Source organism: Phlebotomus argentipes, unplaced genomic scaffold (assembly GCF_947086385.1).
Source record: "Phlebotomus argentipes unplaced genomic scaffold, Phlebotomus argentipes genome assembly contig_15, whole genome shotgun sequence".
NCBI classification, from domain to species: Eukaryota; Metazoa; Arthropoda; class Insecta; order Diptera; family Psychodidae; genus Phlebotomus; species Phlebotomus argentipes.
The window spans coordinates 12,893,786-12,919,540 of record NW_026776181.1 but is presented as its reverse complement, the minus strand read 5'-3'; the positions used below and the strand labels follow the sequence as shown (position 1 = coordinate 12,919,540).

The window sequence follows — 25,755 nt, the reverse complement described above, 5'->3', positions numbered from 1 at the left end:
GGTGGGAAGATTTGACACGCAAGACGAGTTCTCCTCTCTCTAGACTTTTTCATCCCTTCTTAAAGGGTCTCTTGGTGTGGTGCCGGTGGAAAAAGAACTTCTAGAAGTCAGTTGCTGAAGAAAGCAGATGGAAAAAATCCAACACGCGAAATTTCCCGAGAGGTTCTGGCAGGGGGTGAATAATCATTGGGCACGAGCAGAATTTAGAGGCGAAAAGCTTACAAGAGTTGAATGCTCGAGGGTTGCCTGTCATTTGGAAAATTTCCAGCAGACAAGAATTCCTTTAGATAATATCATACGATGTGTTTTGGTGAATTTTTCGAGAAAAATCAATCTCAAGCAAATCCTCAAGCCTGAAAATCTTGTGGGAATACTTTTTCGCTTCAGATAAACCACCTTCATGTGACGGCGCAAGTTCAAAGCTCTCATTTATTTCCTTTGGACAGAGTGAAGCTTTTACATTCAGATTATTATACAATTCCGTAGATGTGTATTCATCAAAATGTTGTGTGTGTGTTTGGCCTGGAAAGTGGTGTGTGTACATTTGTAGATGGCATGAAAGAACAAGAATATACATCGAAAAGAGAAATGGCAAAAGCTCAGACATGAATAATTTATAGTGAAACATGTAAACGGAATTCACAAAATCCATTCCATGGACCATGATAATCATCTTCAGTGAGAAGATAGACACATTGGGAGGAATTTTTCATTTGGGGTGGAGCAGAATATTTCTTTCCTGGGCTTCTAAAAACATATCAGAAGCTTAAAAGTCTCTTAAGTGAGCTTTCCGTCCAATTGAAGTGTGTATTCCTAGAAGAACCCACTCAATATACAGAACTGGAGCGCTGTGTGAACTCTCCCTCACCATTTGTAATTGAGAAGTGTGGCAATTAGGCACTTGGAAATGCTGGTAGTGAGGAAAAACATGGAAAATACCATGAGATTTTCACTTCGCTCAGAAATTTACCCACAAAATCTTGAGCACTGTTCCCTCATCAAATCGCTGAAATGTCTTTTTCTCAGCATGGAATGCAAATAATTTAAATTATCTCGGTGTAATATATTTGTATATAAATTTCTATCATTCTCTCAAGCTAAACTTCGTCCTTTGGAACTATGTTGAATTTATAGGCAAATTTCTGTATCTGTATTTGGTAGAATTTGCACAGAAATTGTACAATTGCTCAGAAGAAATTCTTTGATAAATTCCCAAGAATCGTTCACATAAAATTGATGACAGAATACACTTGGAAAGTCATCGAAAAGAGAACGTTGAACAGCACTGTCGTCTTAAAGAGGATGATATTATTGAATTTTGATAGAGTTATTGGACACAGTAGGGCAACCATTTGCTCGATATATCACTTTGATTGTGAAAGTTTCAAGATTTCTATTGGAGAAAAAAAATTACAATCATTTTGCTGAGTGGTTATGTAAAAAAAAAACCATGCGACCATGTTTTCATGTCAGCTTCTTCCAACTGTTTTCTTACAACTCGCTATCAAATTAGGAATTTAATTTTTCCAACTTAGTCACGAGTAAAATTGAATTATTTTAGGTACATCATTCAGAGAAGTACCAGAAAAAAAAATTAATTACGACATCTAGAAAAAAAAAGAATATTCACTGGGAGTTGAAGCTCCGTGAACGAGGATCGTGAGCAAAAAAGAAAAAGTTCCAATGCAAATAGAGCTTTTCTATTCTACATTTCACCCTGCCAGAGACATTCTTTCACCTCTCACATTTTTTATGACACTTTTTCACGCACTCAACTTGAGATCCCTTCAAGGAGAAAAGCCTAGAGAGACGAAAGATGGAGTAAGATTGAGGGTGAAGAAGATATATACAATCTATTCACTAAATTTCTCACCACCCATGAAGCATCCTCAAGCTGGGAGGACTCTTGTGAAAATTTCCTGAAAAGGGCATCATTAGAGAAAAACCCTAATTTCTATTCCTTGCCACACGCCAAAGTGAGTGTATGTGTTTTATATTCACGCACTTTGACCCTATTGCCATCTATATCCTCGACTCCCGAGAGACCCAAGCCTTATGGCATGTAGACTTGGGGAATTCCAGGGCATGAAGGCATTCAGATGCATTTTCCATGTTCACATGGGCAATTTCAGAAGCTCCCTTGGCACATATTTCTTAGGGATTCTGAGAGGGTGAGTTGTGGAGGAAGGCGGGTGATTGAATATTTTGGCATGCGGCAAATCTTCTAGTGGTGCCGATAAAATCACCTTTTTGGATTCATCTTGAAATAGCCACACCTCGAATGAAGCAATTTGCATAAGTGCCAAAAAAGTTATTGCGAAGCATGCAAAATCCTGTTGTGCATTATGTGGATGAGATAATAATTTGAATTAGTGTATTTTGATAGCGGGAAAATATGCAAATTATAAAATAAGTATTTCTTTATCATGCTACCAAACACTTTTCCCTGAGAAACTTCTCATGTCTGTTAATTTCACTAATCCTGTCAAGGGGAAAAGTTGCTAAAATGTGAAAGAGACATTTAACTTGGAGGGTAGTGGAGCGGCTGAAGGAGCACCTTTCTCGACGAAAACGACGTGGAAAAGTGTGAAATAAATAAGGAGACATCATTAAGAAAGATTTAGGGTGAAATACTTGAAATCTTTTACATGTTCCCACACCATGTGGTGAAAGAAAAGATTTCACGCGATGGGAATTTCTCATTATCTAACATGGAAATTATTTTCACACCCTCGACACACATGCCATGGGCTCAGTGAGGAAAAGTAATTTTGACGCCAAACAGAGATGGGGGCGGCCCAAGAGAGAATTTCGTATTTAGCTCATGTAATCATACAGCACATTGGTATAATTTGCTGGATTTTCGCTCATGTACAATATTTCCTCATTTTCTGGCAATAATTATCATGCAATGCAAGTTCTCCCTTTCCCACATCCAATAGGCATGGCAAAATTTCATACACTCTCGCCAATTTCCTCACATAATCCACCTCAATTTTGGCAGAATTTTCCCGTCGACACTTCGAATGACGAAACTACCTCACTCGATACAACTCAATTGGCATGGAAAATTGGGCGTGTGAAAAATCTTTTTTTCAGACCATCACAGAGAAAGAATAAACATATAAATTTAATTTTAATGCAAATGACTGCGAAAAATTGCCTCTCTCCAACATCCCACCCCACAATCATTCATATTCCTTCCGCATGATGCCACCATCAACAGTCTGTGTAAAATTTTCTGACACATTGTGCAAATATTTGACCTCTTGAACCTTATTACCAGTGAGTCGAGCAGAAAAAGCGACCCCAAACAGCTCCACTCCATCCACATCAAAGTGAGCGAGCGGAAAAAAACCATGAGGATATCTGAAGATACTCAGAGAGGGAGAAAATATGTTGGAAAAACGTTGAAGAATTGTGTATATATCGTTCTTTATATAGTGAAAAGCGAAAGAGGATCTTTCAATGTCCATCATTCAATCATCGAAAACTCTCAACACAAATTTCCATTCCATAGAATTGTTGGGATTTTCCACTTTTCAGTCGTAAAAATATTTTTCAAACACGCGCACATCTTGAGATTTCAATGGAAAATCCTTGACAGTTTTTTCACAGGTTTCCATCCATGACCCTTTATTGGGAAAAAGGAGTGTCACAATGAGGGAAAGAAACATACAATGCATATCACTGGCACTCGAATGCCAATTTGTACGGGAATTCTGGGGTGAGCAATTGCGCTTGATTTCACGAATGAACTAATTTAATATCATGCTGAATACATACATATTTACCAAATAATTTTCACGCTTATTTCACATGAATTTCTTAGAATTCTGAATAAGGACAACTTTCGTAAACATTTACAGCTGCTGAGCAATTAGGATCATCCAGAAATTCCTATCCCAATTGGGTGAAATAACTCAATATCGTCCTAAGTCTGTGAAAACCCCAAAAACCAATAATTAACGTTCTGCAACTCCATCATTTACCAAAGGGAGAAGTGCAGGAAATTAATTTACGACACTTTCGTTGGACACGTTGGACACCCTTCAGTTTCATGGTAATGGTTATGACAAGACTGTTAAACTTTCTTCCCTCCAAATGACTTCAACAAACCATAATTATCACACGGAAAGTCATGTGTTTGAAAATTTTCAGAAGGTTTGCCTCGTAATGAGAATGAGATGAAAATTCATCCCTAAAGGCAAAAAGAATTTCTTTATGGTGGAATCTTTGTAAATTACAATGCTATTACTTAGGGAGAATAAAAATTTGTGTAAAAGTCTCGCAAGCCATTGATAGCCTATAATTATTCATTTTTATTGGGTCATTCAAATGATCTGAGAGTCAAAGAAAATTTGTTCGGCAGAAAAGACATTAGGGAAATTTGTTCAGCAAAATCCTTCTCTCTAAATGGTCTCACGAGATGGCAGAAAGAGTGAGATGAAGAGGGCGAAGAAAAATCTCTAATGTTGAATTTCCATGCAAGACCCCTGTGGCAGCTCTTGCCATAGAGAGAGACTATGAACTTAAGCTCCTTGAGCTTTTCTGACACTTTTATTATTCATGAAGTCCACTGCATAGTCTTTACAGAGTATTTCTGGGGAGTTTTCATCACTTTTCAAATTTACTCACTGCTCCCGGCCTAAGGAAATGCCTCTTCCGTTCAGGCAAACGTTCATTTCATTCAATGAATAGCTGTTGAGAAGTGAAGGGAAATTCATTTAATTTCACTCCATATCATTTTCCCTTTCTGTCAAAGTCACAGCTAAGACATTTATTTCACTCTCTTTTTCTTCACTTTACAGTAATCTGCTTTAACACCATTTTTTATCTCTCATTCAATTAATATTTGGCCAGTGAGTCGTAAAAATAAATTTCTGATCCAATTGCTGCACTCTTGTGGAAAATTCATTTTGTGCATGGGTAAAAAATTTCAATTAACCAAATTGTGCCTTTGCATATCTGTTTTATTCCTTTGTTCCCCCAAAAACCAAAACAACAAGAAGACAACTCGAGAAATTTTCATTTGTTCATGTACAAAAGACATGAGACTTTCCACTTCTTGGCAATTCCTTTTCTTTCATTATGGCTCATTAAATTTTAACACGAAGTGCACATAATTTAAACGGAAATCATCTCTATTGCATATTTTACATTCCTCACTTCTCTGCCTCCACGTGACTTTATTTATTCATAAAGTTCTCCGCCTTTTCAGATCTGAGGAGAGCAACATACATGTATATATGTACAGAACGTATTAATTATGAATGGATGCATCTAGATTGGACATAAAAAGACAGGAGAAATTTTAAAACACATGCACTGTAACATTTTCCCAACGAGATGGAGTCTTCAAAGGCGAATGCTCAAGAAAATGCATCCCCTAGGATTGCATGCGCTTCTCTACTCTCATGAGTAATTTCTACCATGACAGAGAGAGATGCTGGCGAGGAAAATTGCTAAGAGTATCCAATGTTCTTTAATTCAATATCATCGTCATTATATGCGAACAACCCTCATTTTTCTCGGGTGTGATTTTTTTTCATGAGAATTGCATGTTTGCAGATTTTACTTAATCAACACTTTAAAGGGGGAAAAGAACGAATTTCAATTATTTATATGGGTTTTTGAGATTGAGCAAGTAGATTATATTTATTATTTCCACTCATCGTTTATAATACTTTAAAAATATCATTAAAGACATCAAATCTCTTTTAGCTTTGACCCGTGCCAATTCCATCAGAATCAATTTATTCAATATAACCTTTCCATGAATTTGTGCTTTTTTCATCCTGCACCATAATTGGACCTGGAAATTTGCAATAAAGATGGACATAAATCCACTCCAAATGAATTTTCCTGTGAAATTTAACCCCATGACTTTTTTTTTATTGAAACCAACCTTTCTGTGTGTATTGCTTCAACCTTTATGCCATCCCCTCTGATAAAAAAAAACCCCATCATGCTTCAGCATTCACTTTTTGTTCACCCGGTTCACCCTAAACTGTGACTGACATAAAAAGTGAAGGGTGATAAATTTCACGGTAGTAACAATAAAGAATTTTATAAAAACAAATTACTTGTGAAATTTATTTCTATCAATGATCGTTTTTACAACTCACATGACAAGTTTTTATTCATCCACAATAATACTGTAATTAAACATGAAATTCGCTTGACATTTGTTTAAATAAAAATGTCCAAATCAATTGAAACCGCCCTTCGGTGGGAAATTTCGTATAAATATGAATATATTTCCGTCCAAAATTTCACAATTGATGAGCCCCATTCATTAACTTGGAAAGACGAAGTATTTGCGCAGAATGAAATATTTTAAAATTTGATTTGTTTATAAATTACCCTGTCAAGTGCAATATTAATTCCTCCCATGAAACCACTATTACATATGTACATATTTTGCACAAGCCCTTTGAACGAAGTAATCAATTATTTTGATGTGCGGTCTTCAAATCATTTGTGAATATGCAATTGACATATATTTTCACTGCCAGTTGAAATCAACATAACAAAGGCTCGAAAGGAATTCCACTCAATTGCCCTATTGTTTTGTGTTTTCAATGACATCTCTTAAATATTTTATGTTAAAAATCTCGCGCGAGCTTTTGCTTTTCTACTCTTTCGGTTTATGAATATTTTACAGCAAGCGGATTGATTGTTGCTAGTTTTCAGCAAATATTCTCCAGCAAGGATAGAAATGGAAAAATTCAGTGAAGATATAAAAATTTTTCGATTCTGTACTGGTAATAAAAGAATGTTATAAAATTAAATTTCTGTGGAAAAATTTGATAAAACTCGTAATCCATCAAATTTTTCCGCTCTGCATATTAGGAAAAAAAATGCATTTTCGCTGATATGTTTGCAAATATTTCCCAAAGGCGGTCCATTTTGTCAGCACTATAAACTGGATTTTCCACTGCAAAAATCACCTTCAATCACTCTGAGGTTTTCTGTGCGGGAGGTTTAGTGGTTGGAGCTTTTTCATCCCATTCGATACCCAGCAACATCAATCACTAACAAACAGACACATTTTATTGTAGCATCGCTACCCAGCACATGAGGTAATGTCTCTCAGCGAATGTCGTGGCTTTTATTCCATTTGCAAGATCGGAGCCACGTGTGAATTCCGTGTGATTTATGGACTATCAAATGTCCACGAGAGTGAGTTGGGGAGACGTGAGGTTGGATGAAAAGTCACACAGAATACATGAAAATTGCAAGAATTTTATCTCCACTCCAATGGATAAATATCTCATTTACTCCGCTCAGCACTTCGCAACGGTCGAGAGATATCAGATCAGAGATGTAAGTGAGTGCTAAGGTTTCTCTATAGATGAAAGACTCCGAAGATACACAAAGAAAAGTGCATAGAATATGATTATCCTTTAAATTTTTCTTCTATTTTCATTCATCCTAATCGCGAAGTTTTCTTAACAGTGAGTGAAAAATTTACAATAAGAATAACCAAAATCTACTTGAAAAACACACACATGACTTAATACTGCCACTGTCTCAGACTCGAAAGAATCACATACGAATAGAATACCATCAACAATTTCTTATGCTGTTGAGTACATTTAGAATTCAGCAGCGTAGCTCGAGAGTGCATTTACCAGTAAATATAATATTATATGTACTCTGGGGATGAAATTAGAAGAGCTAGATACAAGGATCGAGAGAAACAATACTATTTGTAATAACCATTATAAAGCCATCTGCTGTGTCAACCCATTTTCATGAGTAACCAAAAAAATCGTGGGAAAATTGATCATATTCGGTGGACTGTCTGAGACAGAAAAATGCTCTCTTCTATATACATCGTAGACAAATTTGGCTCACCCTCACTCAAGATTTGGGATGGAGAGAGGCTGAAACTTTCACCCAAAACATTCCAACTGTGACAGTCAATCGATTTTCATGAGAAATTTTCAGCAGCAGAGAAAGAGAGAGAGAGAGAGAGAGAGAAAGTGCGAGTGAAGGGATGAAATGGAATGGAAATTGAGCATATTTTCCCACTAAAAGAGGCTCCTCTGTCAGAGAAAGTCGAACATCACGTTTTGGGGCGGCATGAGAGTGGATGAATAAATTTTATCGATGGAATGCGTGGCTTCTAATTGGAAATAATCCATGGAGCATACAAACATAAAGTGCCCAAATCTCATACCCTCATCACAATGTTGGGTGGTGGTGTGTAAATTTGAGTTATTTGCCTCTGGTGACTTCATTAAAATGTCCACAAAAGGGTGACGAAATTCAATGATTAATTCAGAACGTGCCAATCACCACAAACTCTACATGGAACCTCGCCTGAAATCTCTTGATCTTTCCCACCCATTCCATTTGACACTCTTGTCGGCGGCAAATGTGACGCCGACGATGATAATTTGCCCATGTTGGCGTCCGGAAGGGAGAAATGAATAAATTGGACAGTGTGGGTCACCCCCGGACGCACTCAAAGAGGCCCTTCACATTTTTTGCTCTCTCCAACCCCCAAGTCGGGCTTCAACCCCTAACCGAGGGGAGGATAATTAACAGGATAAATTAACTGAACATTTTCATTGCACTGATTTTTCACACAATTCCGGTCTTGTTTCATTTCATCCATTAAGACTTCATTAATCAGACAGACATGAAGGGTTGCTCTTAAAAGGCCATTTGAGCTTTATCACCCAGAAATAATATAAAGTGGAGGCTCAATTAATAAGTGTTCTTTCTAAATGTGAAATATTCGAGTATACAATTTGCTTTCGTCGAATTGAATTTCGTTATGGTTCACGCCATTGGAAATTGAATCCACATATTTTAATCAAATAATCATAATGGATATCAAGTCATACATAGAAATTACTAGCATAGACACCGTTGTCCGTTCATTATTTATCATCCCCTCTTTGTCTGCCTCAAAATTCTAATACTCCAGCAAGTCATGGATACAAGACACCCACAGTCATCCGATAATTACACCCACATACCATAACAATAATCCCTCATTAATTAATTTATGAATTTGATTATTTCAATTATGACCCCCCTCCAAGATGCGATGTGGACAGATTAAGTACCTAATCTTCTCAAAATATTTCTGCAAATTGAGGATACATGTACACATTTTGCACAATTGTTTCCCGTCAATTTCACATTTATTGACCGATAAAATGATAATAAAGATAATTGCACTCCGATTATTAGAGACTCTCTGCAGCGTCTTTTTTACGCTTTATTGCATCTCAGACGCTTTTTATGCCATCATGAAGGATTTACAGTGTAATTTTCCAATATTACACTTAATTGCATTTATTCGCTGAATGTGAAAGCTCCGTAATGGAAGTGTGTTTTCGGGTATAAAAGCACCCAAAAGACTCAATATTTATTGTGGAAGAAAGATAAGGCGAATTGCTATGTCTCTAAGAAAATTCAGCATCAACTCCTGGGTGTTAATCGATCAGACGGCAATAAAGATAAATCAATTAGAAAGTCAGACCCCTAAATTTCAATTTAAATTTAACTTGTCGACAGCCCAAAAGTACTTTATGAGCGGAAAAGTTGGGCAGATTTGCGAGACCAAGCAAAAATTTGTTTATGGCCAGAAAGAAAGCGTTAATTGAGAAATGTTGGGTGTGAAACTCAATCAGTATATTACGAGTTACACAACTCAAGATCACATCGTAATGTGCGGACACAGGAAAAACAGAGTCAAGTTCTTGGAGTCAATACATGGTGTTGGGGTAGAAAAAAGTTCAAAAACACTCCCGCACAATTCAATTTCATGAAAGATTTTTCTTCCAAATTAAGTGCACTTTCCAAGTAGTAGAAAAAGGGCGATAAAAATAATTCCGCCTAAAGATCTTTCAGTGTGAAACGTGAAAGTTCTTCGGGGAGAAAGAGAGGTTTACATCGTCGTAATGGAATGACCTATTTTTCCGTGCTCCTCAATGCTTCGACAGTGCGCCTCAGTAATTAAATTTCACGTGAAACTTTTTTGCTATCTCCTCGAAAAGTTCATGCCAAGATCAAAAACCGATGTAAGAAATTCACTATACCCAATTTATTTCGCGATAGGGAAACAAAACCATATTCTTTGAAGTCAATACTGAGAACCTGTAGACATAAGACGCTTCAACACAATAAAGCGATGTGAAAGTTAATTTCCCCTGTGAATTTTTAATTGTATTTACACTGTTAAACGTCTATTGATGCTGTTCTATTTTCAATGGCACTGACAACGAAGACACGAGAACGTTAAAGGACGGTGAGATAAAATTTGTTCAACATAAAAAAAAAACTGCATAGATACTTTCAGAACAGATCGTTAGAATTCTTAATTGAATGTCCACGCCGTTCATAAACCATCTTCACCGTAACTTTTTCGCTTTACTGACAACAGTTTGGGAAATTTCATTCCATCTTGCACCCTTACTTTCTGCAAAAAGTGTTCTTTTTGTACCATTGAGAAAGTTTAAATTGAAAGTGTGGTTTCCTTCTACAATTCCTTACTTCCCGGAAAAAAGCACACGCTACAAATAAGGTGAAGATTGTACATGTAGAGACTCAAAGTGATATAGTTTTCTATACACTTTCCATGGTGGGACAACTCTTCCCAAACATATCGGTAAGGATAATAAAAAATGCATCTAACCAGTCACAAATGGATTATATTATCATTAGATAATCAACATGGTGAACTAACAAAACATGACACTGGACTGCACACTAAATTGGCACATAAATGTACATTCCAAATGTCTTCATCTGATATTTGTCACCAGCATACCGTAATTTTAAGGAAAATGATACAATTTTGCATGGAAACATTATAATTTACAAACTTGCGTCACCACATAGTTATTATGTTGTTGCTGCACTGACATTGTCTATAGAAGTGAACAACATTTCTCACATGGTCAGTGACGATGAGGGAGTTTCTCGACAAGCAACCCGAGATTGACATAGTTTCTCTCAACACTGAGAGGATAACAAAAGAAGGTCAGGAATGCAATTCAATCAGAATTATCAAGGAACTTTGGCAAAACTTTTACAATAAATGGAAATTCATTAAGACTGACACGAAGCCGGATTTAACGATATAGTTTGTTGAAATTTTGAAAATTCGTCTACAGCAATTTTCTGGGCAATTTTGCACATTATTTTGTTGACTCTAATGCGATACAGAAATGAAACATGGGCAGAAGAAATATTTTACAGTAATAAAAATGATTTATACTTGGCGAAACATAGGAATGGTTTTGTGAAATTTAATAAATGCAAATAAGAGGGTTATTATCTAATTCATTTCGCTTTAGCGAGCCAACAAATTAGGGTTGAGATTTTGGATGTGCAAATGGCATAATTTAGTAATAAATTACACCTATACCAGCGTTATATGTGATATTTCTCATTTGCCAAAGCCAATAAACATATAGTCCATGCAAAGTGATGAAATATTGAAGAAAATATTTGCGAAGGGCTACTTTACAAAATATTTGCATTTTAGAGCCTCGTTTCATGGTATCTGTGTGGAAAATATTCATGAGCTGAGGGATTTGCGAGCATAAAACAGGCGCCTATTTGCGAAGATCTTTGTCCACATGTCGCTCTGTGTGAAGGAAGAATTTCATTTGTAAAAAAGAATTCAACAAAGCATTTCTTTACTCATTCAGCGGAAATAACTTGGAAAAGATATCGCTACAGAATTTCTCCGGATTTTGCGGAACAATGAGAAAGTTTAGCTAAGAGGAAAATTCCCTTTCTCCCAAGACACCATTTAAAATGCTCTTGACCACAACTGTATCAAAAGAGTAACAACAGTAAACATTTACTTGGCTTCCACCACCCAAAATTTAATTTGACCATTGAAGCTTTCAAGCTCTTCGTATCATTGAAAATTACATTAAACTCTTGCACCACGAAACACTCTCCATTACCTTCTATAGAGGTGAAATTTAAAATTTTGCTCCCCTCTTGGAAATAACCCGTATGAAGCTGTTGGGGTGCTTTCTGCTAAATTATTCAACACTCTCCATTGAGAGTGATCAACCCCGGGGACGAAATTCACTTCTTCCGTGATGTTGCATTGTTTGGTGTGCCTGGGAAAATATCATAGTGCTGCTAAAGATAAGAGTGAGCCGAAAATGGGGCAATTGGTAAGTCAGTGTGACAGACTTTCCTCGCACACGGTAATACTCCTGATAATTTCAGGAGTATACCTACCTCAATGGCTCATAATATCCTTGCCATTCCGCAGAGAAAAATACTCCGTATTCCCACATGCACCGCACATTTCCCATCGGTTCTTTCACCAAAAGTGATACATGGATATTGGTGGGGCCAGAGATAGATATAGATTGGTCATGGTGGAAAAGGGCATGAAAAGATGGACCAGGAAAAAGGTAGCAACGTCGAGGTAATTTATAGCGATAAACAATAGAGATTATGATCATTATAAGAGACTTGGTGTTTGTCTTTATGGGCCAACATTAGAGGTAAAAGAAGGGAACAAGAACTGATGAAGCGTAATTCATCAAATTTAAGATAAAATATGATTTTCACACTTCTTTTCTCCCATCCTTAAATGGTTGATATACACTTCTAAAGACTTCATATAACACAAGCCTAAATCGTAAGTGCAATGTATGATCTATAATATTCAACTCTAATGTGTGGTATATTTTCACAACAGCACAATGAGAGGCTCAGCGCGAGTCATGAAAGAAGAAATCAAGTGAAAGGACATGAAAAACATGAAGGAAAAGTGATGGACAAAATGGGTGGTTCAATGTTTTTCCTCAAATCTTTTCTTTCTTCTCCCAATCTGCGTGAAATTCAATTCTCATAGAGAGAAGAAAAGGAAAATATACAATTAGGGAATTTGGGTCATTCATCTTCCATGAATTTCCACACTCAAGAGCGTGCGGTTTTTAAATTAAAAGAAACTTTTTTCCTCCCCTCGATTACCAGGAAAAAGAAAATTAAGACATTTTCCACACATTGTTATTTTTGTTGAAGCGAAGTGGAGTCTTTAGTGTTGAAGAGGGTCGTGAATATTGATGAAATTATGCCGAAATACTCATCAAAGATTCAATTTTCCCCACACGAAGGAGAACGAAAGAAGTTTGGGAAAGCATCCAATTGAATTATGGATTAAAGATGGGTCGAAAGGAGGAGATAATCGTGACCACAGTTAATTAATTTCACCTGCCATGCGATGAAAGTGGGATGATTACTATATGAGTGATGAGTGGAGTGTGATATAATACGAAGTGTCTGTTGGGATATGATAGAAACATAATCTCCACTCACCTGATAGCATTGTTAGAATCATGAGGATCACCCCTTGCAGCAACTTCATCTCATTTCCTTGGATTGCGTTTAATAAATTATTCGATTATCATCAATATATCTCACGAGAAGCACTATTTATGAGGCTCTGGCCGCGCTCAGGTGACTTTCACCCTCCACTGGAGCTCTGACTTCCACGCTGTGGCTTCCGCCGTCACGGTCAGGACGATATCATTCTCCTCGTGCGCCAAAAACACCATCATCCGGAAGATTATTCCATCTGCAAGAGGAAATTAATTGGAATACCAGTATGAGATAGACTGTTTGAAGGAGAACCGCACATTGCAAATTAAAATTAATTGACTTTCTGTCCTCAGCGCACATCCTTGCGTATATCATTGATTATGAGAAAAATCATGCTAATGGAATGTACTCAAGGAAACCATATAAGAACGCCCTTTTCCATTTCCTCCCAAGGAAATACTCCATTAAAATGAAAAACCACTCATTTCCCTGGAAGCACATGAAATTTCAGGCATACTCAAGTGTGTGCTAGCAAATGACTGTGTAGAACAGAAATTTTCACCTTGAAGAAAATATGTCGAGAAAATTCCCATCATAATCATTCTCAAGCACTATTTAATTGCTGGTACAGCATAACAATTTCCCACGAATACATTTACCAACTCACTTTCCTCTTCCCATTTATGTCCATCACAAGTTCATTTGGATAAAATTATTCGCATTGCATCGCCACAAGTGGAAGAGTTTTTCACTATCCTGGGGAAAAATGCTCTTCGCACTTTTCACATGCCACCTTCAGAAGCGCACCAGTTAGTCGATGCAGGAAAAGTTTTCTGGAATTTAGGCCACTGGAACTTTTGTGGCAGTTGCGGGAGAGGAATGAAAAAAAGCACAGAGACAACACAACTGTGTGCCAGCAGCCGTAGAGAATGCTCCAAATATTGTTATGTGGTCAATATTATCTAATAGCGCGATCCTCTTGGAAGCACAATCTTGAGTTCAATCCATTTTGTCACTTTGGACAATTTTTGAAAAATGTCTTTTCTGTGATATTTCATCGCGGCCAAGGGGTAAAATATGAGTAAAAACGGCAAGAACAATTAATTGTTAACCCTTATTAGTCACTCATCCATTCTGACAGCCCTTCACTCTCATAATCACGCAGAAATATAAGTCCAAGCAAAATATTATGTTTCTATGGAAGCAGAGAAATTAGTGATTCTCAATTGATATTCGACAATGAATTTCATTTATTAGTTTTCACAAAAGTAATAGTAAAATTTTCAACTTTTGTTTATTCATACAAAAGGTAAACTTCTCTAGACCACACCACGTGTAAATATTATGTTTCGTTTCATTTCGGACTTGGTGTAAAAAATTACTGTTTTCTCTCTGTGCCACTTATCTGAAACATTTAATATGATCTCGGTTTTTGTTGGTTCAACAGATATTTACCCCTGGTTTTCACTGACTTTTCCATCCTCTCGCCTTTCACCCACACGTGCACAAACACACACACATTCGACACACACACACCAAACCGATATCTATGGCTATCTAGAGGCAAGACATCGGGTGGATTTGTGGGTGGACCTACTTTTGACTCTCATAAATTATGCTGCGAGAGAGACAGAAAGAGAGAATTGTGTTGTGTTGAGGATATAAAATAAAAGTCTCCATAGAAAATTACAAGTGCAAAAAGAGCAGAAAAGTTCCCTTAGATGCATCTTCAGTTTCTCATGTGTCCTTGCCTGAGGGACTGATAAAAAAAATTAAAACATTATTTTGACTCATTCTGCGTTGATGTCACAGCGAAAAAGAAGTAATACGATTCAGCATAATTTTTCATGTCCCTGGAAAATTATGTGTGCAAAAAATACACACCTGAGAGGTGTTGGCAAGTTGGTACCTTTTTATTCATACCCTTCCCACCAGAGCGTTCTCTCGCCGCCGAAAACGGCTCGACGCTTTGCGGAAATCGTCGTGGGGGTGGGTGGCTCTCCTGCAAAAGGGTGAGACAAAGCGGTGCCCATCCACCCTTTGTCGAGTGAATAGAGGGAGAATTTACATATTTTCCATTGGATGCAGTCACAGTGTGGGTGGTGTGACTGTCGGGCTGACGGGACAACAATGTAGGTCAAAAGATTCACTCGTTTCAGCTCCATTTTCTCCTCTCTCGTTGCTTTCTTTTCTATTTTTCGCAATTGTACACCAACTCGGTGGCGCGTCGAGAGAAAAAAAAAACGGATAGAGAGTGGATAAGAAAGTGGAGAACATCATGTACAAAATGGCAGAAAGGACAAAAAAGGAATTATTCCATCAAATGCAGAATTACACATACAAAACCCTTGTCGGTCTTTTCCACTCTCTCACCCATCAAACTATGTGCACATATCTCAGTTTTTTAAGTCTCTCAGACAAGTCAATTAAATTGCTTTTTGCCTCTTTTTATCCTTATCCTACACAACACATCTCTGGCAAATTGATTTTTTCTTCTCTTCTACGATTTCTTTTCTTTTTCCTCGAAGAGACAGAAAATAGGTACAGATTCACACATTTTGCCATTTGATGCAGAAAAATACAACAATTTGCACCATAGAGACGACAGAAAATCTTTGAAGGAGCGCGCCTTCAACAGATTCAAATCTCTTCAAATGGAAAATCATTGCGCATTATAGAGAGCTTTATGAAATTCACGCGACTTCACAAAGGACAGGCTAAAAACAAAAAGAGAGCGCGACAAGACTTTCTGTGTATAAGCACAAACAGTCTCGTATTTTACAACAGTATGAAATTTGTGAAATAAATAAAACTTTTATCATTTACTGTGATAAGCACAGCAGTTTTGTGTTTCGAGCGCTCTGAAAGAAAATCATAAAAATTATAAACGATGCGGCATTGGTAGAGTAAATAAAAATAGACATAACCGTTATTTTAAGTCTAACTTATAAAATTAAAGATAGCCAGCAACTGAAACGTTCGAAGGATTTGTTTTCCTTTTACTTTTTTGTATTGAACAATCACAAATCTTCAGTTTATCGTATATTAATTACATAAGTAAGTCGACTTTAATTGCTAGTAGGTTTCTCTTTCTTTAAAAAGAGGTGAAATTCTGACTGTAAAGCTTGTATTCTGTGGGAAACTCGGTCAAAATCTGTCACGATATCAATTCAATTGACAGAGAACCAGGCTGCTCCACTGCAAAAACCCAACCATTTGCGGGAAGAATTGAGCGTGCTGAGAGATTTTCCTTTTGCAAATTATGATAAATGACTTTGTCGCCCTGTCACCACGTCATGTCAAGTGTTTGCAAAATAAGAGACAAGTTCTAACACTACTGATCCCTTTTCGGGCAATGGTAAAAACGCGAGAGAGTGACAAACAAAAGGACCATGAGAAACTGGCCCAGAGCATGACTCGATGGTGTGCTTTTTGAGACAATAACAGTTGGATTTACCCTTCGGAATCGTGTGTTGATTTCATATTTTATTCAATTGACGCTACAACAATGCACTGACTCGTCATTTGAATATGATTTCATGGAATGGTTTGCCACTGTTGTTGGCAAAATACATCCAGAATTTTCATGCGGCATCCCAATGAATATGAGAGGCCAATGGGGAAAATTTTAACAAGCAACATGGAATTGTATTTGACATAGATATGTACAACATTGCAAACTACAGCAACAATTATTGTAAATTTTTATACGCTTGTTCCACTTGTAGTTCTTGTATATAGTAGGCTTTTTTGTCCGTAAATTTTTTTCCCACTTGCACACTTATTGATCTATCGTGTGAGAAATGCAATGTATTGAGGAGTTTCACCCACTCTCGATAGGCACATACATAAGACATAGTGTGATGGAAATCACCTGAGGGGAAATGGTATTTCCGATTAAAATTCCTTCTCTCCATGGATCCTTCCCTTCACTTTGCGCAATCGATGAAGGAGACCATCATCGTGATGATGGAGATGAGACAACAAATGGGAGTCAGGTGAAAAATCTAATAAAAGCCTTCCCGACAAATTTCAAGTCGACAGAGCTGCAGAGACTCTAGATGAGAGAATACGCTCATTCCCAAGTACAATGCCGTGAAAGGTATACATAAAATTATCATTTTCGATTTAAACTACTAATAATAGCGGATATTGTGCTGAATGGAGCAATCATATAGCAATCTGCTAAAGTCATCTGTTTAGTCCACTCTGAGGCTTTCGCCATCGACAGGAATAAGGAAAAAGCAAATTGGATGTCCCGAAACGATTTTTTACGCCCACCCCATGATTTTTCTCCTCCTTTTATAGTGGTTCCTCTCAACTTTTTATTACACACTGTGCACCATCTCGCCCCAGCATTCTCAGTCATTGCCTTGTTAGTGAGAAAGACGCACCATACACATGTACATATTTGGAGCGGTCGTGAATGGGGAGTTGGTGGAACACACCATTAAAATCTCCTTTATGGCTTTTCACCCAATCCCTCTGTTGAGGTCCCTTAAAGAGTTTTCCCGTATCTCTTGGCTTTCAGCGGCACGAGAGAGAGAAAGACTGAGCATGGGAAAATTGCTGTGAATTACACGTCGTTTATCCCGCTTGACCACAACAACATCAAGTGCCACACTGATTTCCTCTCGACTGCGGTCAACCAGGAAAATCGCACTCTTTTCAGCCGTATGGGCATTTTTTGCCCATCACCTTCATTCATTCTTCATGCCATTGTGGTCTTCACTCTTCTTCAGCCTCCGCACCCGGCAAAAGGGGCGCAGCGATTGAGCTCCGCAGAATTTATTACACACACACCACATGTGCCATCCCGTGGATTTGAAGAACAGACACAAGACAGCATAAAAGTTAAATTGGGACACATTGAGGATGATGATGAAAAATCTGCCGTCAATTATTTATTGGATTCGATTACTTTCCGGGTGTAGAAGAAAGAAAGTTGCTATGACATGGCGATAAAGACTGGTGCCATCATTTTACACGCCCCACAGCTTCTATCCTCCCGCTCAATTATCAATTTTTCACTGCATCATTGGAGTATGTTCTCTCGGGTGGATTTCCTCTGTGAATAGGAGACAACAGTGAAGTGAGTCGGAAAAGGCAGCGAATGTCTCTATTAAATAATATCATATGACTTATCTTTTTATGCTATAGCTCCCAATTGCCAATACTTGCAGCATATTTTCCCAATTGGATCCAATATGTCTCCTTCTGCACATGTGATTATTTCTACCGTCGTTCAAATATATATCCTGTACGTTTTACTGTGTAGGAGAACAGATGGAAAATTCGTGTGTATGTGAGTGACAAATTTTTAAATCTCCTTAAGGTGTGCTTCGACATTCACCTCCTTTCGCTGCAACATTTCACATCTTTGCCAAATAACATATGTGTAGTCTATGTAGTTTTAATGCTGATTCACTAAGAAGACCTCCAATGGTTTGTGAATCACAACATTTTCAATTACCTTCTTCTCACGCTGATCCACGTCTTTTTCGCACACTCTTTCTCGCATCATATTCGTCACATATTCACAACATCATTTGTATGAAATTTTTATTTGGTTATTGCCTGCTCTTCTTTGTGGCAATTTTTCACGGCACGGCACGGCTTTTTGGCCCACACCCCTTCCTTTGGCGATCGAGCACACTTCTGGTGAAAAACATAAATTCCACCCCCGAGGGTTTTCGAACATCGCAGGGGGAAACACTTTCTAAACACACACAAAAAATGCCCTACCCTGTGAATTAAAGCCACTTCACATGGGTGTAATTTACTCCTAGGAAGGACTTTTAATTGACTTTCAATGTAGCACGGGTGGAAAAAACACTGGTGAAATTTTCCTATTTTCGCGCAAATTTTATGGCTCACGATGCTGATATTACTCGAGAGGGGTTAAACTCAATTGTTGGCATCATCTTTTTGCCTTTTGCAAATTTTCATAGTCAACATCTTGATAGATTAGACACACAAGTAAACAACATTCTGGTGTGCCAACCATAATTTTATACCCCTCAACATTGCCATTGGATTATTCAAGAAAATTCAGAATAAAGTATTCATTTTTATGGTTGGAAATTTCGGTTCAATCTTTCGGAAAAGCCATAATGTTTGAAACCATAAGATATATATTCACAATTTAACAGTGAGAAAAAAAAGTTTTATTGAGATTTGCAAAGTAAAGTGTAATTTATTGTAATGCATGTTTGGTGAAAACTGTATCGAAACTAATAAGAATCAAAATTTTACGATGTAAAATAAAATACATACATATCATCCATAAAATATAAAGTCCATTAAAGTAGCCCTTTGAGAATATCTCATTTATGCCACAGAGAGAGAGTGAATGGAGGAAATATTGCAAAATCAGAAGATTGCCTATTCATTTGTGAAACCCTCTCAACTCGAATCAATCAATAATTCACAATGACTCTCCATCTCCATTGTATGCCGCAAAACATTGTAATTTCAATTTATCCCGAGTGTTTTTCCATTCATCCACAATCACCCCACAAAAAGCGCGACACTATAGGAAATATTGTATCTTTTTGCCACAAAACAATCATACAATGACTTTGCGTGATAAAAAATCGAAATTATTCCCAATGAATTCTCAAACGGTTTCCAAAAATGCAGCCTTTCTGTATTACACCAACTTGTTTCGTTTGATTTAGAAAAAAAATAGAACGTGAATGCAAAACTCGCGTTTTATTTTTTTGTTAAATAGTCAAATAGGAAGTTTGTGACGAGAATTGAAATAATAAAGGGCAGATTTTTCCGCATATCCTTATTCGTATTTGCGACAATGTGTTGGATTGAGACTCAGTGGAGAGGAAAATTGATGGAAATTGAGTGAAAATCACATCGATTTCGTATATAATTTGGCTATGAACGAATATATCTTAACCACATATATTTTTATTTGAGCAAATATGGGATGAAATGTGAAAATCTCTGCGGCTTTTTGACACTCTATCCACAACATTCGCCTGCCCTTTTTGCACCCACTCCACATACTTGACGTCTCTCTACAACACTGTGAAGTTCACCAACCGCCCATGAGAAAGGTAGAACCTTTTTGGATTTTGACCACAACACGATGGCCTTTTTTGACCACGAGAGAGTCAAGTTAATTGGATTGGATTGTACACAGGTCATTTGTCCCCGTGATCTCTCGTGATAGTGTCGTGGAATATTTCAGTGGGTGTAATATTTCATGAAGTCACTTATCTGTTCTGCACTCTGCAGGATATTTGAGATATTTTGAGAGAATATCCTTGAACATGTCTCGAAATATTGTGACATAGGTCATGCATGAACATTCAAGAAAGACGTTGCTTCCAGGAAAATTGGAGAAGACATTCTACCTTCAACAGATCCAATACGGCCTACATATGCAAGAAGATACAATGTGAAAAGATGAGAGAAACTCACGGCAGATTATATTTAATTTATTTTGTCCCCTCCACCACACATTCTCGAGATTCATTTTTTATTTAAAATTCTATGCGGTACATCCTTTTACTTTATCACATGCCTCCCTGAGGAGCCACGAGTTTCCTTCTTCGGCAAAATTCATCGAGTCATTTCCTATTAGAGATAAACACAAAATAGCATGGGTGAGGCATGAAAAATATTCATGCCTCACTTTAAAATAAGCATGGCAATAAAAATTCATAAACTTTTTCACTTTATCATTACATTTTCCTCTTCGACCACCATTTCTTCGGCAGGGCGACAGAATAGCAAGAAGGAAATGCCAGGGGAAAACGGAATTTTTCATTGACTCTCGCCACGGCAACATTTCCTTTTTTTGCCGCCTTCATCTTACTACCCTCATATTGCATTACATATTGCCTGAAATCCTCATAAAATGTACACACTCACTGGAAGAGAGACCCAACTTATAAGCAATTGATAGCAATTGTTGGCTTTCCTTTCTTCTCCCCTAGAATTCAATTTATGGCAAATACATTTTACGGAGATATTTCACTGCAATCTCGGAAAATAACGACATTCTATTGCTTTTATGTGACTTTAAAGATTGCTCTCATGGACTCCATTTCTCAATAGGGCAAAAGACCCAGTTTAAATAAACATGAAAAGTCGAACTAAGCATAAAATTGAGGTTTATGGTAAGTTTTTCAGTGCAAGTACGCTTCTCATACTCATAAATTCACTTCGCTTTTAGATAAAAGAATCATAGTGATATATTTCATATTAGCACATGCTTAAAGATATTAAATGTGCATATTTCTCACAATTTATTGGAAGAAAATGTGTTGAAAACCGTATGTATATGTGTAAAAATCAATATTCATCCATGATTAATGGGAAAAAAGTCTTACTCTTCGCATACATTTGAATTAAATTGCGAATAAAATGTTTATAAAAGGAGCAGAGTAGAATCTACACGATATGGCGTTTTTCAATTCTCGGAATAGTGTGTTGCTAAATCAACAATCAAATAGCCTCTGTGCTGGGCTACTCATGGTCGATCTAACAACCATTTGCCACCTATGTTGTTGTTTCGGCAGCACAGAGAGTCAAGAGGCATGAGGATTTGCCTCATTGTGGCTCACTCATATGATTAATCGGCCCACCAGGCACCTCTACGGCGAGTATCTCCTGTCATCTGCCTCTCTCTCTCTCTCGCATGCCGTCACACTTACCCAAAGAGCTTTTGCACAGAATACTCAAATAAACAAAAACAATTTACTATTCATTCTTCCCACTCATGCCACGGCATTATAGGAGAAAATAAACCGAAAGTTACACAACAACGAGCCAACATTCCTGTTTGGAAATTGAATTTTTCTTTCATTTCTGTCTCTGCCATTTTCCCCCTTCTCTCCGCCACTCACTCCCTATTTTATCACACAAAGTATATTTTGATGTTGTTTTCCAAAGGCACAGACATATAACAATTGTAGAAGAAGTATGATGAAAAAATGTGTCGCCCAAGAAGGTGGTATGATTTTGACATTGAAGAGGAAATAAAAGTTGCATTTAGTGAAAACATTAACTCAATACATGCAATGTGTCCAAATTAATTAAGCACGGGGACATTTTTGACGAGCATACATACAATATGTATTAGTTTGTCGCGAAATTACATGCTAGCTTTGGAACACCTTATCCTATCACCCTTCGTTTGAACGAGACATTCACAAGCATTTGTCGAAAACAGTCAAAAACATACATTTTCTTTATTTAAATGCTTCATCCGCCGTTTGAAGGGCTGACGTTTAAAGAAAGGTCAAAATGTATCAATTTTGTAATCTTTACACCTCTCGATTCCACTGCCAAATATAGTAAAGTTATTCCAGGAATTCGAAATAGTTTCCGTATTTTAGGTCTTTGTTGTGCCTAACAATTGAATAGGTTTTGCCAAAGCACTTTAACACACAAATAATCACACGCAAGCCTATATTAAATATGGAGGCTCATAAATGCGCTTATTTCATATTAGTTTCAATTATTCTCTAATCACATCAAATGTGTCAAAATTGCTCTCATATTGATCTGTATCGATGACTGATTTGCAATTAAGTGGAAAATTCTAAGGTGGATAGACGTCTATTCCCTGTGACTTCTGCCCTTTTGTACTCCAGACTTTCTGGAGAAAAAATATGCCAAGACATCTCCCTGCTATCAATCACAGATGACTTACATTCAAAAATCTATTCCTCGGGGAATGTAAGGAGAAAATATGCACTACTCTTCGGAGAGAATCTCCTCCCAAGGGTAGTGTAGACAGAGGGAAAGTATGGATTTTCGTCGATGGCGGGAGGGGAAGACATCATGTTATCAGAGATTGAAGAAAAATATTGCAATTTGTTCACTGTCGATGGGTGGGATTAGGGTGAAAAAAAGAAAGAAAAACACTTGTAATTCTCAGCTATCACTGACAGAAAAAAAGAATTTATCCCTTCGTGGGAGGCATCTTTCACAGCAGAATATCTGTGTTACATAAGAATTTGTCCTTCTCACGCTGTCTCTCAAAATCACAATAACTCCTTTTCTCTCCCACACGCTCTCTCTCGCTCTCACTACGAGATTTCCGATAAATGTCCCGTTTTTCATTCGCGAATGAGGTGATAAAAAGGTCAATAAGGCTGAATAATGTATTTATATTTACGGAATAAATTCACTTAATATGTCATACCAGACACTCACATGATATCGCCTGTTTATTTCTCCACGCCACAGAATCTCTTGTTTGCCTTCCAGAGGTGCTCAAGTGTTTCCTTCGTGGATGACAAGGAGAGCAAACTCTGCCTTCCTGAGTGGTAATATTTTCGATTTATTTCCCAACCACCGTGGAGAAGCATGAGATGGTGATAAAAAGCTTCATCAACATCTGCTGCAATTTTCTCCTCGTTTTCCCTCTATCGATGTTTTTTTTTCCTTCGATATAACTCTCCGCGCCCTTCTTCAGTGTGTGTTCTTAAGCAGGAAACACTCTTTTTTCGCAAATTATCACACCACACTCAATTTATGCATTTTCAGTTGCAAGAGAGCGAGAGAGAGTGTGTAACTTTAAAATCGTATTCACTTTCCCTTCGGCAGACACACTTTCACATGTTTCTAGAAGGCAGTTCTCGGGGAAAATTGCTCAATTTTTAGAATATTTTGCAGATAAACTCACTTCTATATTATTCACAGTTTTTGCCAACCACACCGATGTTCTCAAGCTCGACTTTTCCGCTTCTGTTCTCTCAATGATCACATGGAGGAAAATATTTCGACTCTTTCGTGGTCGCTCTATTGTCCCTGCCAATTCATTTTTCAGTATCTTTCAGTCACTTTTCTTCTCAACCCTCCCGCCTGACCAGATGGAAAATCTCAAACATGTGAAAATTCCTTTCTACAGCCGACACATACACACACTCAGTATGAAATTCTGTCGGAAAATCCTCCACACACGCCGATGAACCAGAGAAAAATCTCGTGAAAATTTTGCACTGTTCAATGAATTCAGTTTAGTTTATGACGATCTGAATTACAATTGTCTGGTCAGTCACTAAAAATTCAACAGAATTTTCCTATAATTTCTCTTCTATCCGTTCTGCAATTTTGTGTGTGTGTACTTTTGATTTGAACGACCCACAGAGTGATACTCTATCTGCCGAAGAGCACCTCTTCGCCTCTAGGTGTCTGTTCAGTGTGAATGAATACACACGACTGAGTCCTGCTGCATTTTCCCATAGTCCTGAGAGACACCCCGAAGGATTTTCCCTCCATACAGTCACATCACAAATGAGAGGAAGAGAGAGAGGGAGAGCAGACGGTGCTGGAGAGGAGCGTTTTGGCCGTGGAGAGCGAGAGGATTTGTTTTCAATATTAACTGGCAAAAAACACACTTCTTCGGAACACCAGTTTCAGAGAAGAATTCCTCAGATTCACACATCCTCGTGGGAGAGAGAATGAATTTGCGAGAGCGCGAGAGAAATGGCGACGCCCTGGTACATCGCAGGCGCATCCTGAATGGAGCATTTGAAGGATTTGCTCAATTTTCTCCAGCTTTCATCCCTTCTCCATGGAACAACACCCCATCGGAATTACCTTCAAACCACTCTCACAGATGATTTTTTAGATGACAAATCAAAAGCAGAACTGTCGCCAATACCTGAATTCTAAGCCCTACTTTCAATTGATGGCAAACCACCCAATGACTGTGTGTTTATCATGATCTTTACAGTAAAAAAAAGTTCGTATCATTCACACCTGAAGTGTCCACACATTTGGAAGGGAAATTGATTGTCTAGCGAGACAATTCATTCACCACTTTATGCATTTAACCTGCTTAGAGTAAACAATTTAGTACAATATCAGTTACATAAATTGTCACTTGAGTCAGCAATTCGCGTAGTATTAAATTTGGGACAATATTCACAGGTAGAAAAGTCAACTTACAAAATATTTGCTCACAAATTGCGCGACACAGTGGATTTTGTATAAGTGTAAAATAAAATTCCTAGAATCCTGAGCAATTTATATTAAATGGACGAGACGGGCGAGATAAGAGTTGAAGGGAAGAAAGATGAGGTTTCGCCCCCATTTTCCATGTTCATTTTTCAACGCGTCAGATAAGAAAATCACATCTTGCCTTTCTGCACTCTTCGGTGCACGGATGGACTTAAAATAACGTCTTGCATGTGTCAACGTGAGATATTGCATATAAATTATGCATAAATCGATCATTTCTTAGGAAACATTATGCGACGGAGTTGTTGAGAATTTTACTAATAGATTTACAATTATATCTCCTGATTTACGACGATGATTATCTGTCAGAACTACAATCATCTCAACTCTGTCTCAACCTCTCATCGTGGCGGATCATTTTTCCGGAGGAACCCTTCTCGAGCTGAGCATGACCTCTCAATTTGTGTGTGCGGCTTTTCCAGAGGAATTCCCGTG

General features: G+C 37.6%; 1 protein-coding gene across 1 annotated transcript in view; it reads right to left on the bottom strand.

Annotated features, from left to right (window-relative positions):
• LOC132263315 (acetylcholine receptor subunit alpha-like) overlaps positions 1-24,496 on the bottom strand; it is a 43,760-nt gene extending 19,264 nt beyond the window's left edge. Inside the window, exons 1-2 of the mRNA XM_059763016.1 lie at positions 23,509-24,496; positions 13,321-13,579 (exon numbers count right to left, since the gene is read on the bottom strand). Of these exons, the coding sequence (XP_059618999.1) occupies positions 13,321-13,369 (49 nt within the window). The 5' untranslated portion in view covers positions 13,370-13,579; positions 23,509-24,496. The remainder of the gene's footprint in view (positions 1-13,320; positions 13,580-23,508) is intronic.
• Between the last annotated feature and the right edge of the window lie 1,259 nt (positions 24,497-25,755).